Source organism: Pyrgilauda ruficollis, unplaced genomic scaffold (assembly GCF_017590135.1).
Source record: "Pyrgilauda ruficollis isolate IOZ18807 unplaced genomic scaffold, ASM1759013v1 scaffold34, whole genome shotgun sequence".
Taxonomy (NCBI): domain Eukaryota; kingdom Metazoa; phylum Chordata; class Aves; order Passeriformes; family Passeridae; genus Pyrgilauda; species Pyrgilauda ruficollis.
Genome location: NW_024524822.1, coordinates 3,552,743 through 3,567,930, shown reverse-complemented (window position 1 = coordinate 3,567,930; position 15,188 = coordinate 3,552,743). Strand labels below are relative to the sequence as shown.

General features: G+C 49.3%; 1 protein-coding gene across 1 annotated transcript in view; it reads left to right on the top strand.

The window, feature by feature from the left end:
* The window catches only part of ASTN2 (astrotactin 2), a 264,180-nt gene that overhangs the window by 37,187 nt on the left and 211,805 nt on the right, over positions 1 to 15,188 (top strand). The window contains exons 3-4 of the mRNA XM_041475041.1: positions 4,862 to 5,011; positions 13,109 to 13,216. Of these exons, the coding sequence (XP_041330975.1) occupies positions 4,862 to 5,011; positions 13,109 to 13,216 (258 nt within the window). The remainder of the gene's footprint in view (positions 1 to 4,861; positions 5,012 to 13,108; positions 13,217 to 15,188) is intronic.

Below are 15,188 nucleotides of genomic sequence, written 5' to 3'. Positions count from 1 at the left end.
GAGAGTGAAGTTCCCAGTGTTCCTCCTGCCTTTGCCATATTCCTGTGCTCTGTGGCAGGATGTGGCTCCCCAGATGTGTTTTCCTCTGGGTACATGCAAAGCTGTTGTACAAATCTCTCCCACTGTCATCACATCAGCATCAGTGTAATTACCTAATTTTATGCTACTAAATCTCTGTGCTTTGTGGAGCTCAGTACCTTCAGGGTGGCACTGTTGAAAATCAGTCCACATCCCAGTCTCAGAACAAACACTGTTAGTTATTTCATGCTTCGAAAAGCAACAAACACCCATTATTTAGAGCTGGTGAGAAATCAGGGTTTCCACCATGTGGAAAACTTCCAGTATTGTGAAATTTATGCTTGTTCCAAAATAGGATCAGAAAGTCAATTTCTTGAAATACTTTGTGGAACAGAAATTTCTAAAATATTGATCGAGAAACATCAAAATGAGCTTGCTGAATATCAGGGAGTTGATTTGGAGGAAACAATTATAATGTTATTAAACTGGCACTTTCCTGGTGTTCCTGCGGTGTGTTAGGGACATGATGATGTATTAGACCTTTAGAGCCCAAGTCAGTAGTTCCCAGGAGAGTCCCCTGCCCTGTGCCTAGAAAAAGCAGATGTGAAAAATACTGGAAGAAATCAGTGAAAGGGCAGGAGAGTCTTTGAGAAGAGCCAGTGTCTGAGCTGAGGGGGCTGCATCCTCCACATGACCATGCAGATCAGGAGGTAGAAACTCCACTGACCGTGGCTTCTAATTGTGCCCAAACTTTTTCCATTTAATCCTTGATTGAGTTTGTCTTGTTGCAAAATGCTCAGTTGAGCAGCTCTTGAGACGCTCTGGAGTTATTCCTCTCCCTGAAACTCTGGGAGCGTTGTGGCCACTGTTAATATTGAGGGATCAATAACTTGCCTTCTGACAGCCAGAAATCAAAAAGAGGAATGGGAAAACCAGATGTTTAAAAACCTGTATTTTATAAAAATGTGTTTTAGTCCATGCATCGTGTGAGAAGCTCTGATAAAAGCTGCTGTTGCCTTGCCATTTGTCCTCCTGCAGCTGTGGGAGTGCAGGTGTTGTGTGAGGAGAGCACGGGTGGTTGTGGCTCCAGGAAAAGAACGTTTAAGCCAGACACCAAAGACTTTGGGGCTCATGGAAGCTGGCACCCTTGCAGACCATAAACCTCACTGTTTTGTTTTAATCAGATTAAAACAAAGCTGTAGGACTGTCCAGCTCTCCCACCACCCAATGGCACCGTGAGGTTTGAGCCTGGTTTGGGGAGAAGCTGCTCCACTGAGGTCCTCAAGGCCACGTCTGAGGACTAAAACACCTCAGCAAATCTGAGAGCTTTTTTCCTGAAATCCAAGGTGTTTCCATCACTGCCTGGCTTTGCTGGCTGGGAACAGGTTGCATAGTCAGAGAGGCTTTGTAGTGCCTACAGAATGTCTTGGAATAGTGGAGACAACACCCAAGTGTGACTGGTGGGGCCCCACAAATTGTTCATCTCTCCAACAGGGTTTGTGAGTGGTTGCACTGATCCAGGCCTGGGACTCTGAGATGGGGAATCCCTCCTGGCATGGTGAGATCCTGCTTGTGGCATGTGCCCAGAACAGCCCCCCATACCCATCCAGTCTGTCTGGGAGGGTGCAGCTCTCCTGGCTGTGCTGGAATAAATGCTGCTGCTTCCCATCTCCATTGCAACATATTTTTACCCAAACATTGCTCATATTGTTCAGCTGATGACTACTTTTTTTGTTGTTGTTGTTGTTGTAATTTTTAAGCCAAACAACATATTTTCCCACTGCAATTTGTGCCAGCAGAAAGGAAGGAGGAGAGAATGGCTCTGGGTAGGAATTGTTTTGTGGGAGACGTGCAAACGAATAGGGGAGCCATAAGGAGAGCAAATCACTTTTCAGATAGAATATGGGGGTGGACAGGAGGGAGGTGTTTGTCAGGAATGTGTGCTGTGCGTTGCAAAGGTAGGGTGACCTTCAGCTGTGTCCTTAAAGCGCTGCCAGAGAGGGAAGATGATTTTGTGGGGGCTGGAGAGCCTCGTGATTCCCCTGCTCCTGGGGGGAGATGGAGCTCATAGCCTTGTGCCCAACTTGGGGTGGATCCCACCACCTCTGCCAGGCTGGATGGAGAATCTCTCAGCACAGTGACGAAGATGTGAGCTCAGCAGCCCGGGTGGATTTATCCTGGAAGCTGGGGAGGGGAGAGAAGGCGTTTGGCAAGCTGTGCTGGAGGGGAGGACAGTCCTGTCGCCTCTGGAATGTGTCATGTCCCATGTTCGGGCAGTGCTGGGAGGAGCTGGTGCCTGGGCACTGCTGACGTGGCTGTGCCGTGCTGGGGAGCAGCATGTGGGAGCTGTGGAGGTGCCAGGAGCTGCTGGCTGAGCCCATGTTCAGCACAGGCAGTCCAGGGGGGCTTGCAGGGTTGTGTAGGATAGAACAGTTCAGTTGGAAGTGATCTACAAGGGTCATTTAATCCAACTGCCTCACCAATTCAGGGCTGGCCTGCACTTAAAGCAAATGATTCAAGCCATTGTCTACCCCACAGTAGTGCTCCTTACCATCCTTTTCTGACCAGCTGGAGCCTCCAAGGGCTGCTGTGGGGAGGCCCAGAGGGCAGTTTGGTTTATAGTGGCCTGTCTCTCTCATGGATGTGATGAACAATCCCAGCAAGTGCTGTCTCATTCCATTATGGTGCAGTGGTCTCTTCTCTCTCCCTTTTGACACTGCTGGCAGTGCATGAAGGGCTCTCCCTTCATCCTTCACCCCTCATGCTCACACAGTTGAAGCTCTGTTGTCTTTCATTTGTCACTGAGGGTTTTTTTCTATGCTGCCCACCCATGCCAAACTCTTCTGCTGACTTCATGTCAACAAGGGTCTTTTCTCATTTCTCCTTCATTCCTTTTTTTCTTCTTTCCCCTTCCCCTCTTTTTCCTTTTTTTTTTTTTTTTTTTCCTGCTTTACTTTTCTTTCCTCCCTCCTGCTTCCCTTTCCTGTTTCCTTTCTCCAAACCCCTGAGCTCAGGGGCACAGGGAAGCCAATGATGTGCTGGCACACCTGTGCAGAGCAGTGAGCTGCACCAGCCCTTTGCTCCCAATTCCTGCAGTATTTGTAGCATTGTCCCAAACACCGGTGGCCGAGGAACCCCCCTCCCTCCCCACTCCCTCCTCTTGGTGCTTGCTCCACTGACAGGTGTGGGAGCAGCTGCCTCAGGATGGCTGTGCCAGCGTGGTGGCCACACGGGTACAGTCACCACAGTCCCATCAGGGGCCATGAGACTGCTGTGACCTCGCTGAAGGCATGGTCCCCTCCTCCTCCTCCCTCTGTGCTCTCCTCCTGGCCTCCTTTTGGTAAATAAGCCTCAGCTGTGCAAGCCACTCCAGAGCTCCCTGCTCCACCTCCACGAGTCCTGTGTCACACAGCCCCAAGGTCTGGCTAACTCTCCATCTGTTCAGGGGAGAACACACATTCTGCTGGGCAAGGGAGCAGCAGGGTTGAGCTTCCTGCTGTGAACACGGCAGCAGGAGGCTGAGCCACCCCAGTGCTGCCCCAGCATCCTTCCCTGGCACCTCAGTGGGATGTGTGCTGTGGGGATGGGAGTGGGTGCTCTTTGGAGACCTTTCTCTGCTCTGGATATATTTTTTCCTCATGATGCTGCCTGCTGGGGCATCTGACACTGCAGGATTCAGCTGTGCCTGTCATAAACGTTGGGGGCTTTGGGGAGCTCTGTCTTTGATCTGTGGTTCCTGGGGGAGCTGGTACTGGAAAATTCAAAGACATTACACAGCTGGTCCCTTAGCTCCCTCTCTTTCTGGAGCTTTCCTGAAATGGTTCCCACTGCTGGCACTTAACTCAGGCAGGGGGTTTGATCCTTGTTTCTCTGTTGCCCGATGTGGCTGGGTGGGTGCTCTCCCTCTGTCTCCCAGCACAGCAGCACTGGGTTGAGGGATCCTCCCCAGAGCCCTCCTGATCTGCTCTCTGGTTCCCCCTCTCCCAGCGGCCCCAGCAGAAATCAGAACCACCTCTGCAGCCCACAGGGGTACGAAACCACCCTGGGGAGGCTGAGGACATCACTTGTGGGTGTCACAGCACATGTCACAGTTGAGATGGCCACAATACACAGAATATGCCAATATCAGAAAGCTTCAACCCATACAAAGTAACATCATCCCTCCTCAGAAGGCTGCAAGTGTCCACTCTTTTGGTTCTTCAGCCCAGCCTTTTATCCCCCTCATGCTCATGCACTGCACCTGTGTGCCCTCTGTTCCTTTGGTGGTTGCTCAGCACACCTGGGCACTCCATGGCTCATTGCTGTCAGTGCTGCTCACCTGCTGCTCACAGCTGTGCCATGGGGATGAGGCTGGGCCAGCCCCACCCCAATCACCACAAACTGTGTGCCTACATGTGGGATTTAGGGAGAAGGAAGGGAAGCTGCTCCATGGCCTGGTGTGGCACTGGGTGCTGTAAAAGAGTGGGTTGGCTGAGCTGGAGTCAGTTGGCTACTTTGTGAGGAAGAAAGAGTTAGTACTCTGAAGAGCTGCCGATGAGAAAACACCAGGAAGGTATGAAACTTTTGTGATATGGAGGCAACAGTATGGAACTTTTGCAATATAATGCCAACAGGAAAGCAGCACGGAAAACACAGTTTCTGTAAACTCACAATTTTCTATTATGGGTGGCTTTGGTAAGATCTGAAAAGTGCTGGATGGGTCCTTGTGGGTGAAGTCAGAGGTTCTTGGCAGAGCTCCTGCCCCAGGACTCAGCTCCAGCTTACACGAGGAAACGTTTAACGGGCAGAGGGGACACGATGGCCCAGCTGTTTTGTAACCACAGCCCCTTTGCTGGTGTTGCAGCTCCCGAGGTGACGCAGGAGACGGTGGAGTCGCTGATGCAGAAGTTCAAGGAGAGCTTCCGCACCAACACGCCCATCGAGATCGGGCAGCTGCAGCCCGCGCTGCGCAGCACCTCCGTGGGCAGACGGAAACGCCGCAGCCGGCCCCGAGGTACGTGGTGATTTCTGGCTCCCCGTCACTGGAAGGAAATGAAGGAATCTGATTCCGTGTTCTTAGAAGGCTCATTTATTATTTTATGACCTATCTTATATTAAAGAATACTATACTAAATGTTACTAAACTATACTAAAGAATAGAGAAAGGATACAGATAGAAGGCTAAAAGATAATAATGAAAAACCCGTGACTCTCTCTTCCAGAGTCTGAAACAGCTGGCCTGTAATTGGCCTATAAGTAAAACCAATTCACATGCAACCAATGAAACATGCACCTGTTGGTCAACAATGTCCAAGCCACATTCCAAAGCAGCAAAACACAGGAGAAGCAAATCAGATAATATAGTTTTCCTTTTTCTCTGAGGCTTCTCAGCTTCCTAGGAGAGAAATCCTGGCAAAGGGATTTTTCCAGAAAATATAACAGTGACAGAGGTACGTGGCCACAGTGCCTTAGGATTTGAGCTGTTATGTTTTTCAAATCATGTACAGCGTTAGTGTGTAACTCTAAACTCCATATGAAGCATTAGCAACTGTCTTCACGTTTTGATCAGACAAAGAAATCCTTCTAAGCCTGAGATACAAGGACACCCTGCTGCCTCAGACCACAAAAAGTACAAACAGAAGTGAATTGGGGGTATATTGGGGGTGTATGACTTCATTACCTGAAGCTGTAATTAGAGGATTAACCCCTGATATGCAAATAGACTAAATTTATATCTGTGTGAAAAACTCGTGACCATCGTCCAGCTTGGGTGCAGCCTCTGGGAGGCTTCTGACTGCCCAAGGTGTAGCTGTTGAAGGCCTTTAATAAATACCTATCACTGAAGGGGTATTGGGGACAGCCAGGGGTGATACAGAGACTCCATCATCAGAAGGCTTGAAAAGACACTTTGTTATTAGAAATCTACAGTTCTTACAGAAACAGTGGGGGGCCTAAGACCTGATTGGCCTTTACGAATCTTCTCTCACACTATTGGTGAGCTATGAATAGCACACTCTGGAGAATCATATCTATAAACAACAGTTACAGACAGTGAGATAATAATTGTTTGAATTCTTCTAAGTTTCCCACAGCTTCTAAAATCCTGGGAGAATTATGTCTCTCTCTCTTCAGAGGATATGTAATTACTACAAGTACCTACTTTTATTGTCTTCATCTTGTCTAGCCTCTGTTCTAGGTAGCCACTGCAAGGCATGAGCCATGGCCAGAGGAGCTTGGCTGGGGAGGAAGGTGGGAGCCTCCTCACCCTCACTGCTGAGCCTGGGGACACCAGAGCTCCTCTGTGGTGGGATGAGAGAGGGACAAACCCCACACAGCATCCTCTGGGTGGGCTGGTGGAGGTGCCTGTGAGTTGTGTCACATCGTGTCCCCTCTAAGAGATCCTGCTGCAAGCCCAAAGTCCCTGTCAGCTGCCCCAGCTAAAACACAATGAAAGAATTTCTGGTCAGGTTTTAATTTCATGAAGGGGTGAAATTCATTTTGGCTGTCACTCATTATTGGGACATCTCTTCTTTCTGCTTTCCCAATGCTTGGGGGCTTTAGGAGCTACACAGAGAGTGGGAGCACAGCATTCACAGATCTAAAGGCTGTACAACACAAAAGGCTGTGCCTTTTGAGGTCCAGGTCTCCATCTCTGGAGGAGCAGGAGATATCAGATCCCTTCAGGGGTGAAGGGGATGAAGGTCCCTTGGCCAGTGCACTGAGGGTCTTTGTGTCAGCTCTGGGAGCTGGGAAGGAAATACTTTTCTTTCTTTTTACTCTTGGTTTTGTTTTTCATTTATTTATGAGTCTGAAATGTGATCTTTTATTCCTGATATGTTTTCCTGCGATACAGGCCTGGAGAGGCCTTTTTTTTATTATAGCTCTGCCCATAAATTATTTACTTAGTGTGAAGAAAATGTTCTGACTCTTTAACTGGTTTAAATTATTTGGTTTGTTTTCTAGTAGTTATTCAAATGCATTTCTCTGGATTTTCGTGTGGGTGCTCTGGGGTCCATGGGGACTGTCAGGGAAAGTTGCCCTGATTCCCTGCTCCAGCCTCTTTTTTTTTTCTTTTTTTTTTTTTTCCCTTTCTTTTATGTGTGTTTTTATTTCATTTCTGAACTGGAGGTAAGAGGCTTTTTGGTCACTAATGGAACAAGTCAGTTAATCCTTGCAGCTGAGCTTAGGACGAGACAGTGCCCAGCTGCAGGCAGAGCCTCTGGCTAAGTGTGAGCAGAGTGTGGCCCTGAGCCAGCCTGGCTTGTCCCCAGTCTCTGGAGATACCCCCACCCCATTTCCCACCTCCCCAGGGTTCCTCTGCCTATTAGTGACTGTGGGAAAGTCAGTGGTTATCAGGACAAGAGCACCCTTGGTCTCTCTCCATCTCTCCCCACTGGTTTCCTCAGTATGAGAAAATGAGCTTGCTTTGTGCCCAGAGTCTGTGAGGGGTGAAGAGCCTTTGGCAGAATGTACTCCATGGGCTTCAGGAGGGGACTGACTCCCAGTGTCTCCAGCCACAGGAATCCTTCACAAGCACACCCTAAAGAAGAGATTTTAAGCTCTCAGTGCTCAGAAATCCCCCAAAAGCCAGGTAGTCCCAATGTCTCCAGTGGAGATCTCGCTCTGCACAGCCCCATCCCATCCATCCTTTTTTCCTTTTAAATTAAATATCTTTTTCCTTGTAGAGGTGGTGGCTGGGTGCTGTTGCTGAGCTGATCCATGCCTTTCCCTGCCCATTCCCTGGCTTCTTCTGTGCTGGAGGTTTTGTTTTTACAGCCTGTGGTTACCTGTGCCTCCAGCAGGCAAGTGGCTGGAGTGCAAACAGCCCTTCAGGGTAAAGGATGAGACCACAACTCGGGATGTTTACATTTTCCATCCAGTTGCAAACATAAGCCCTTTGCCTCATTAATCCATTGCAATCCATGAGAGTTGTTTTTTCCTCCCCCTAAATGAAATTGTCCATTTGGGATACATTCATTTCCTCCTAACGGCCTCGTGACAGTTCCGCTGATGGAGTTTGCATCCAACTTTGTTTCTGAGCAGTGACAAGTCAGCCTGATGGATGCATGTGTGTAATTATTTTCTTGTGGTTTGATTTAATTAATGTTTAACCTCATCAAAGCCCTACAGTTGGAGCACTCTCCCTGCAGGAACTGCACACAGCAGAAGGATTTCCTCCTCTACGGAAAGGGTTTCCGAGTGCTACTCCTTCAGAAGGATGGGATAAACCATCCAAACCTGATCCCCAGCCCAAGGGAAACAAATCTGGGATAAACTTTGCCTTGCTTTACTTCCCAGCTCTGAGTGTGCATAAGCTGCTGCCCATTGCTCCTCATTAAATCTGATTTAGCCCTGAGTGTTTCCAGCAGCGCTGGGAAAGGTGCTGTTTTCCCAAGTAGATTGACTTTAAAAAAACCCAACAAAACAAACCACCAAACCACACCACCCTCTCTATTTACATTGCCATATAACTTTATTTTGTCTAATGACTCTTTCATACAACCTTTCTCCCTAAACACTTCTGTGGAGTGAAGCACATCCAGAGTTTATAAATAATTGAGGGAGAGAGAGGATGGAGAGAGCTGAGGGTGGGAGGGGTGGGCTGGAAGGAAGAGGTCTCTGCTGGGGGTTGGCAGACCTGGAGGGAAGGATGCTGCATTCCACAGCGTTTATTGATCCTCAAACGCAGCCCCGGAGCATCCCAGCCTGGCTGCCCCAGAGCCGGGAAGCGATGCCCTGGGGAGAGGCGGCAGGGCAGGGGCTGAGCTGTGCCTTTGGCTGAGGGACCGAGCTGTGTGCCCAGCCCCGGGCTGGGAGCTGGCCCTGGGGGTGGCTGCTGTGTGCAGAGAGGGGGTCTGGTGCCCTCTCCTGGGGCAGGGCTTTAAAAACACTCTGCATTTGGGAAGAAATAACCCGTCATGGTCCTTCTGCTGAGACACGATGTGCTGTTTGTCGGGGTGTGCTGCCTACTGGGGATGCAGTTCTTGTGGTCTGGAGGTCTTGGCTGTGCCCTGAGTTAGTCAGAGCTCCCTGAGGGAGAAGAGCTGAGGCTCAGCTGGGCTCATCCGTGGTCCTGCTTTTGCCAGGACACCTCTGCTTTCACCTTGCCCTGTCTGACTGTCCTGTGGTGCCTGTGGAGCATCACATTTTGCTGGTGAGTCTTTTCTGGAGTTCGCCTGAGTGCTTTCACCTCACCTGAATAATGATGTCATGTCCAGCTCTTTGAGTCGGTCCTTGGTGAAAAGAAAACCCTTCAGGCTGTGCAAGGGCTGCTGTCTGGGATTAGCATGATCCCAGTTTTTCACAGTGGAAGCCCATGGTGCTGTCCCCTGGCTGCTGCACCTCCTGCACTGGTGGCGTTTTGGGCGGAGACAGAAGGAAGAGGGAAGACTGGTGAGGAGGAAGAGTTTTTCTCAGCTGTATGTGAAGCCAGTGTGTGTGAACATACCCCTGCCACAGGGTGCTTTGTTTTAAAGGGCTTTTTTTCTTTACACTTTTATGGGTTTGGGGTTGACTGAGTAAGTTTCAAAAGAAATTTTTTTTACATTTTTTTTTCCTTCTCCTTAAATCTGCATCTAATGTACCTTTCTCTGACCACACTTAGGGTTTTTTGGGTTTTTTTCTTTTTTTTTTTTTTTTTTTTTGGGGGGGGGTGTGGTTTGTGGTTTTTTTTCCCGTTTTCTGGGTTTTCAGGGTTAAATTAATCTAACTGAAAATTTTCACTTAGCTAATTGTATTGTCCTGCCAGCTCTTAGTGCATGGACTTTGCTGCTATGCTGGGGAGGGTATTCCTCACCCAGTTTTTCCTGGGGAGCCTGGGAAGAGAGGGCCTTGTTGAACCCCCAGAAGGCAACATTGCATGGGGTGAGTGAGCATGGAATGGAGTGAACCCAACGTGGTCGATGAGGGAAGTTGTGGGTCTTGAATTCTGTGGTATGTGCAGGGATTTTCCCTTTTTCTGGAGGAAAAGGATGTGGAGAATCTTTTTTCCATTGATAGTGGCTGCAGGGCAGAAAGATCATAGAGATGTCACCCAAGGTGGCACCGCTGGGGACAAACTAAGTTTCCACTTCCATTATGACATCCAACTTTGCAGGATTAAGTAGCTGAGGTCAGCTTGGCCTCAGATAGGAGTTATCCAAACAGCTACTGTTACTTATTTCTTTATTTTAACTCAGTTTTGATTCCTTTTACATCTATAGCTCTTTCCCTGAGATGTTCTATGACCTCCTGGCTTCAGGGAAAGGATTAAAAATGTCATGTTTGTTCTTTATTTCCTCTTTGAAGACAAAAATCTCACTTTAAAAAATATACACGTGGCTTCAGCTAACAAAAAGTCGTTGGGGATAACTCTGGTTCCTGAATTTTATTTCCTCGTCCCCACTCTGCATTAACGGGACCGTCTTTAATTACACCATAACGAGGTGTTTGCCTTGGCACCCCGCCTTGCTCCCCACTAAATTAATGCTGCGCTCAGAACAAGCACCCTGCCCCGGCGCCTGCCTGAGCTGAGATCTATTTGAAGGGATTAACGAGCTTGTAAATCTGCAAACAGGATTAGAAACACGAGCATCTTCCTTGAGCTCCCCTTCCCCACCTGCCCCACTGCCTGCTGAGCGAGCTGGGCAGGAGATGGGTTGGGTGAGGAAGGCGAGCTTTGTTTTTTTCTCCAGTCTCAAAAGCAGGAGTAAACTGGGTGTAAAGAGGGTGTATCTCCCTGTGAGAGCTGCTGGAGAGAGTTGCCAGTGCATTACTGATACCCAGCCCTTTAAAATTGCCATTTCTCTCTCTTTTAAGCATCTTATTCCAGTTTATAACCAATTGCAGTAATTAGGATATTTTAATTTTCTGATACTGGGTGTTTTTCTCCCTGTTTTTGAAGGAAAGGGAATGCTGAGCAGGTAGGACTGCTTGGCTTTACCTGGATGCTGTCCTTGTTCATCAGTAATTGCTCGTGGGTGCCCTCTGCCATGAGCATCCTTGGCCCCATCATGATTATGCTCAGCCCCAGGCTTTGGTAAGCAGCCTGTGACCAAGGCTGGTAATGGACCTGGAAAAGGAGACATCGCCCCAGTTGTAAATGTCTCACTGGGCTAATTTGGTCAGATTTTGGGGTCAGTTAAAGATGAAATCAGGTTCATGGCAGGATTACTTGAGGATTAGTGTCCCTGTGCTCTCCAGGTTGCCTCAACTGGGTTCTGAGATCCTCAAAACCACCACTGAGATGTGGTCCAGCATCCTTGATGGCACAAGGGTGTAAAAGCACCTCCCTGGCAGCCGTGTGTGTGCCCCAGGCTCGTGCTGCCAGGCTGACCTCTGGCACTGCATGTTGGGGCAGAGGAGACGCTTCCGCTGCGGGCTGGGGACCTGCGCCGGGTCTCACCACTGCTGTATTTATACATCCTGCTCAGTGCTGGGTAATCAGAAAATGCAATATCGCTGTCACCAGCTCTCTGAAGACATCCAGCCTGAGTAATTTAACATGTCAGCTCCATCCATCACGGAGACGCAGCCGGCACACAAACGCAGAGTGGCCGGAGGGGGCTGGGCCGGTGGCTGGCAGAGCAGCTGCTGCCTGTGCCAGCTGCCTGGTCACCTCAGAGGGGTGTGACAGCACAGAGAGCACCACGTCGTGCCTCTGTCCACCCCAGCCATCTGCCTGTGCAAAAGGGGCCAGCTCTGGTGCATGGGAAGGTGACAGAGGGATGTGCCATGTCCTACCTGCACAGGCAGTGTCCAGGTCCCTCTCCCAGGCAGGGGCAATGGCTGTGCTGAGCTCTCAGCAGTGGGGGTGCTCTCCCATAGCTGGTGTCTGTCCCCAGCCCTGGCCCCTGCAGCAGCCCCTGCTCAGTGAGAAGGGGATTTGCAGCAGGGCTGCAGCCCTGGCTGGTTGCCCAAGAGCCTGAGTTAGAAGCCCAGGTTAATTAAGATTTTCCTCACTCATGCAAATAAGTCTTATTAGACTTACCACTCTGCTGTGTCTCTCAAGCCCCTTGGTGTGGGTGTATCATGTCTTTTGTGGTGTTTGTGGCTGAAGAGGGGTTGATGATGGGTCATGGTTTGGGATCTTTGAACCCCCCTGCCCAAGCACTAAATGCTTCTGTGTGCAAGCACTGACCCTTCCTGCTGCTTCCAGGAGGAAAGGAACCAGCAGAGCCCCTTCCTGCCCTGCTGCTGAGACTGCCCTGGAGGGCACTGCCCAGCCAGGTCAGGGCATGGCCAGGGCAGCAGCCACGTGCCGAGCTCCTGGCGTCCCTCTGGCTCCTGCCAGCCACCTCTCATCGCTGTGATTAAGGATTTCAGAGGGCAGAAGGCACCGCTCATTTTCTGTTCTCCTGCCAAGAAATGGGGAAATTGTGCTGCTGCCTAGAATAAAAGATTTTTTAAAAACAGTAAAATATTTTAATGGCAGTTTAAAGGGCCACTGTCAACCCCCAGAGGCCTCTTTGCTTTAAGCTCTGCAAAGATTGAAGGACTTCTGCCAATTAGAGTCTGTGGTGCTTTTTAAGTATCCATTGCTTCTTGGTGGGTCTGGGGATGGAGCCAGCTGGGCTCCTGCTGCATCCCACACCATATCTGGAGAGGAAGAGGCCGGGTGAGCCATGGGTCAGCCCTGCTCCTGCCATCCTGAATGCTGCTGTCACAGCAAACCAGGGAAGCAGATGGGCCAAACTAGGTGCTGAGGAGCAGGAAAAACACTCAGGGGTGTCCTCGGTGCCCCCTAAGGGCTGTATTCCCCTGTACTATTTGTCCTTGCTGGGTTTGCTAAAATTCACTGCATTTCATCATGCAGGTGTCCTTGGGGAGAGCAGCTGCCACACTCAGGGGTTTTCTTTGTAAGTCCCTTGAAATATATTTGTGTTTTTATTTCTGAGGGTAGAAAGTGTCTTCTTACATTCACGTCACTATGTACACTGTGGGGGTCTTGATTTTTGATGAAATGATGAGTGGTAAAAGTTCCTGATCACTACTGGTGACCCCAAGCAAAGAACCTTAGCAAGGAGTGGGGGTTGCTGGCCAAATCCTCAGCTCTGCTGAGGAGCTCCTGGCTCCACCTGCTCCTGAGCATCCCAGCTGCCAGGGCTGATTTTTTCCTCTCTGTTGCCTGCAGGTGGGATCGGGTTTGGACGTGCCAAAGGCAACTCTGGCTCAGAGGCAGATGATGAAACCCAGCTCACCTTCTACACGGAGCAGTATCGGAGCCGGAGGCGAAGCAAAGGTACGAAAGGTCGCTGTGGTTGCACGCTGGTGCCAGGGGAAAAGAAATGCTTGAGCACCTTGGCTGCCCTATGGGTGATGGTGTCTGATACTGCCCGAGTCTAAAGGACAGCCACACCACTCTGTGGTGGTAAGCACGTCCCAAAATGTGCTGTTTTTGTGATGCAGTACTATGCAGGAGCCGTAAATCCCATTTCCCAGTGATGTTGCTGAGGTTCTGGGTTTCTTTGATGGTTTCTAGTATCAGTTGCCCTCCGCATGCCCTGGCACTTCCCCAAAGCTGCACCAGTGGGGAGTGGTTGTGTCTGTCCTCATCCTGGCACTGGTGCAGCTGTCAGGGATGGTTACCCTGGCAATTCCTTGCTCCAAGCTCCTGTTTTCTGCCCTTTATTTCCCATGCAAAGCATTCATTGGATGAAAATTGCCCAGCCTTCCACTTGGCACAAAGGCAATTAAAAAGAACAAATTCAAAACGAGGGTTGGGGCAGGGATTTGTAGACCCAAGTCCCTTTAGGCTCTTTTTGTGAGTTAGAGGAGCCAAGAAACTGAAATATCATCTGGAGTTTGAAATTAGTGTCCGCATTTCCTCTTGTCACATCACGCTGGATTGGTTTTTCCGGGACTCTCAGCCCGAGCCGTTTGGTGGAGGAGAGGACAAGTTCTGCTGCTGCTACTGGGTTTGAAAAATCACTGTGGGGAAATAACTCCGTTGGGAAGCAATTTAAAAATTGCACAGTGGGTCTGCTCCCTCCATTTGTTTTGTGCGGGGAGCCGGGCCTCGGCAGAGCGCGGCAGCCAGATGGATTTCGGTGCCCACCGCAGCAGCACGAGGCCCCATTTGTTTCCATGATGAGCCATTCCCATAAATGCTTCCAGTGTGTTTATTTGAATGTGAAATTGCCTCAACACCTCTGATCAGCTCGATGGTTGTGCACAGGAATAAACTCACGCATGCACAGGGGTGTGCTGCAGTTGCTCCTGCTCAAAGGCTGTTTTTTTTTTTTTGGTTTTTTGGGTTTTTTTCTTTTTTTTTTTTTTTTTTTTTTTTTTTTTGTTTTTTGGGGTTTTTTTTGTGGTTTTTTTTGGTTTTTTTTTGGTTTTTTTTGTCTTTGTTTTCCATGTGTTTTAGAAGCAAGAGAAATCACCACCATGTTTAAAATGAGCTTTTGATGAAAAAGATGAGAGGATTCGTGAGTTCCTTTGAGTTCCTTACCTGCTGCGGTTACAAACACAGCTGCATTCAGGGGAAAATGATAAAATCAGAATCCCAGAATAGTTAGGGTTGAAAGGGACCTTAAAATCACCTTGTTCCATCCCCTGCCATGGCCAAGGACACCTTCCACTGTCTGAGGTTGCTCCAAGCCCTGTCTCATCTGACCTTGGGCACTTCCAGGGATCCAGGGGCAGCCACAGCTTCTCTGGGCAACTTGTGCTAGGGCATCCCCACTCTCATAGTCAAGACTTTTTTCCCAATAAGCTTAAGCTTAAACTTCCTTCTAACCCTGCCCTCTGCCACTTTGAAGCCATTTCCTCTTGCCCTGTCATTCCATGTCCTTCTCCAGCTCCCTTCAGGTACTGGAAGGCTGCAGTTCTTCACCCCTAAGCCTTCTCTTCTCCAGGTTGAACAATCCCAACTCTCTCAGCTTTTCCTCATGGGAAAGGTGTTCCATCCCTCTGATCATCTTCATGCCTGTGTGACAGGAGGAAGGGATTGGATATGGTGCAAACAGGGACAAAACAAGCTATCCCAAAACACTGCTGGTACAGGGATCAAATTTCTGAGGTGCTGGAGTAGCTTTTGCAGTGACTTATTCAGGAACACTGGGCAGGCTGTAACAGCCCTTGGATACTTTGGAAAAGTCACTGAAGTTTGGGGTTTTTTCAGCTTCCACTAGGGAGAGGGGTGATAGGGCACAGGGAAGGTATGGAAAACTGTGTTTTAATGAGAGGCAGACAAATCTTTGCAAGGCTGC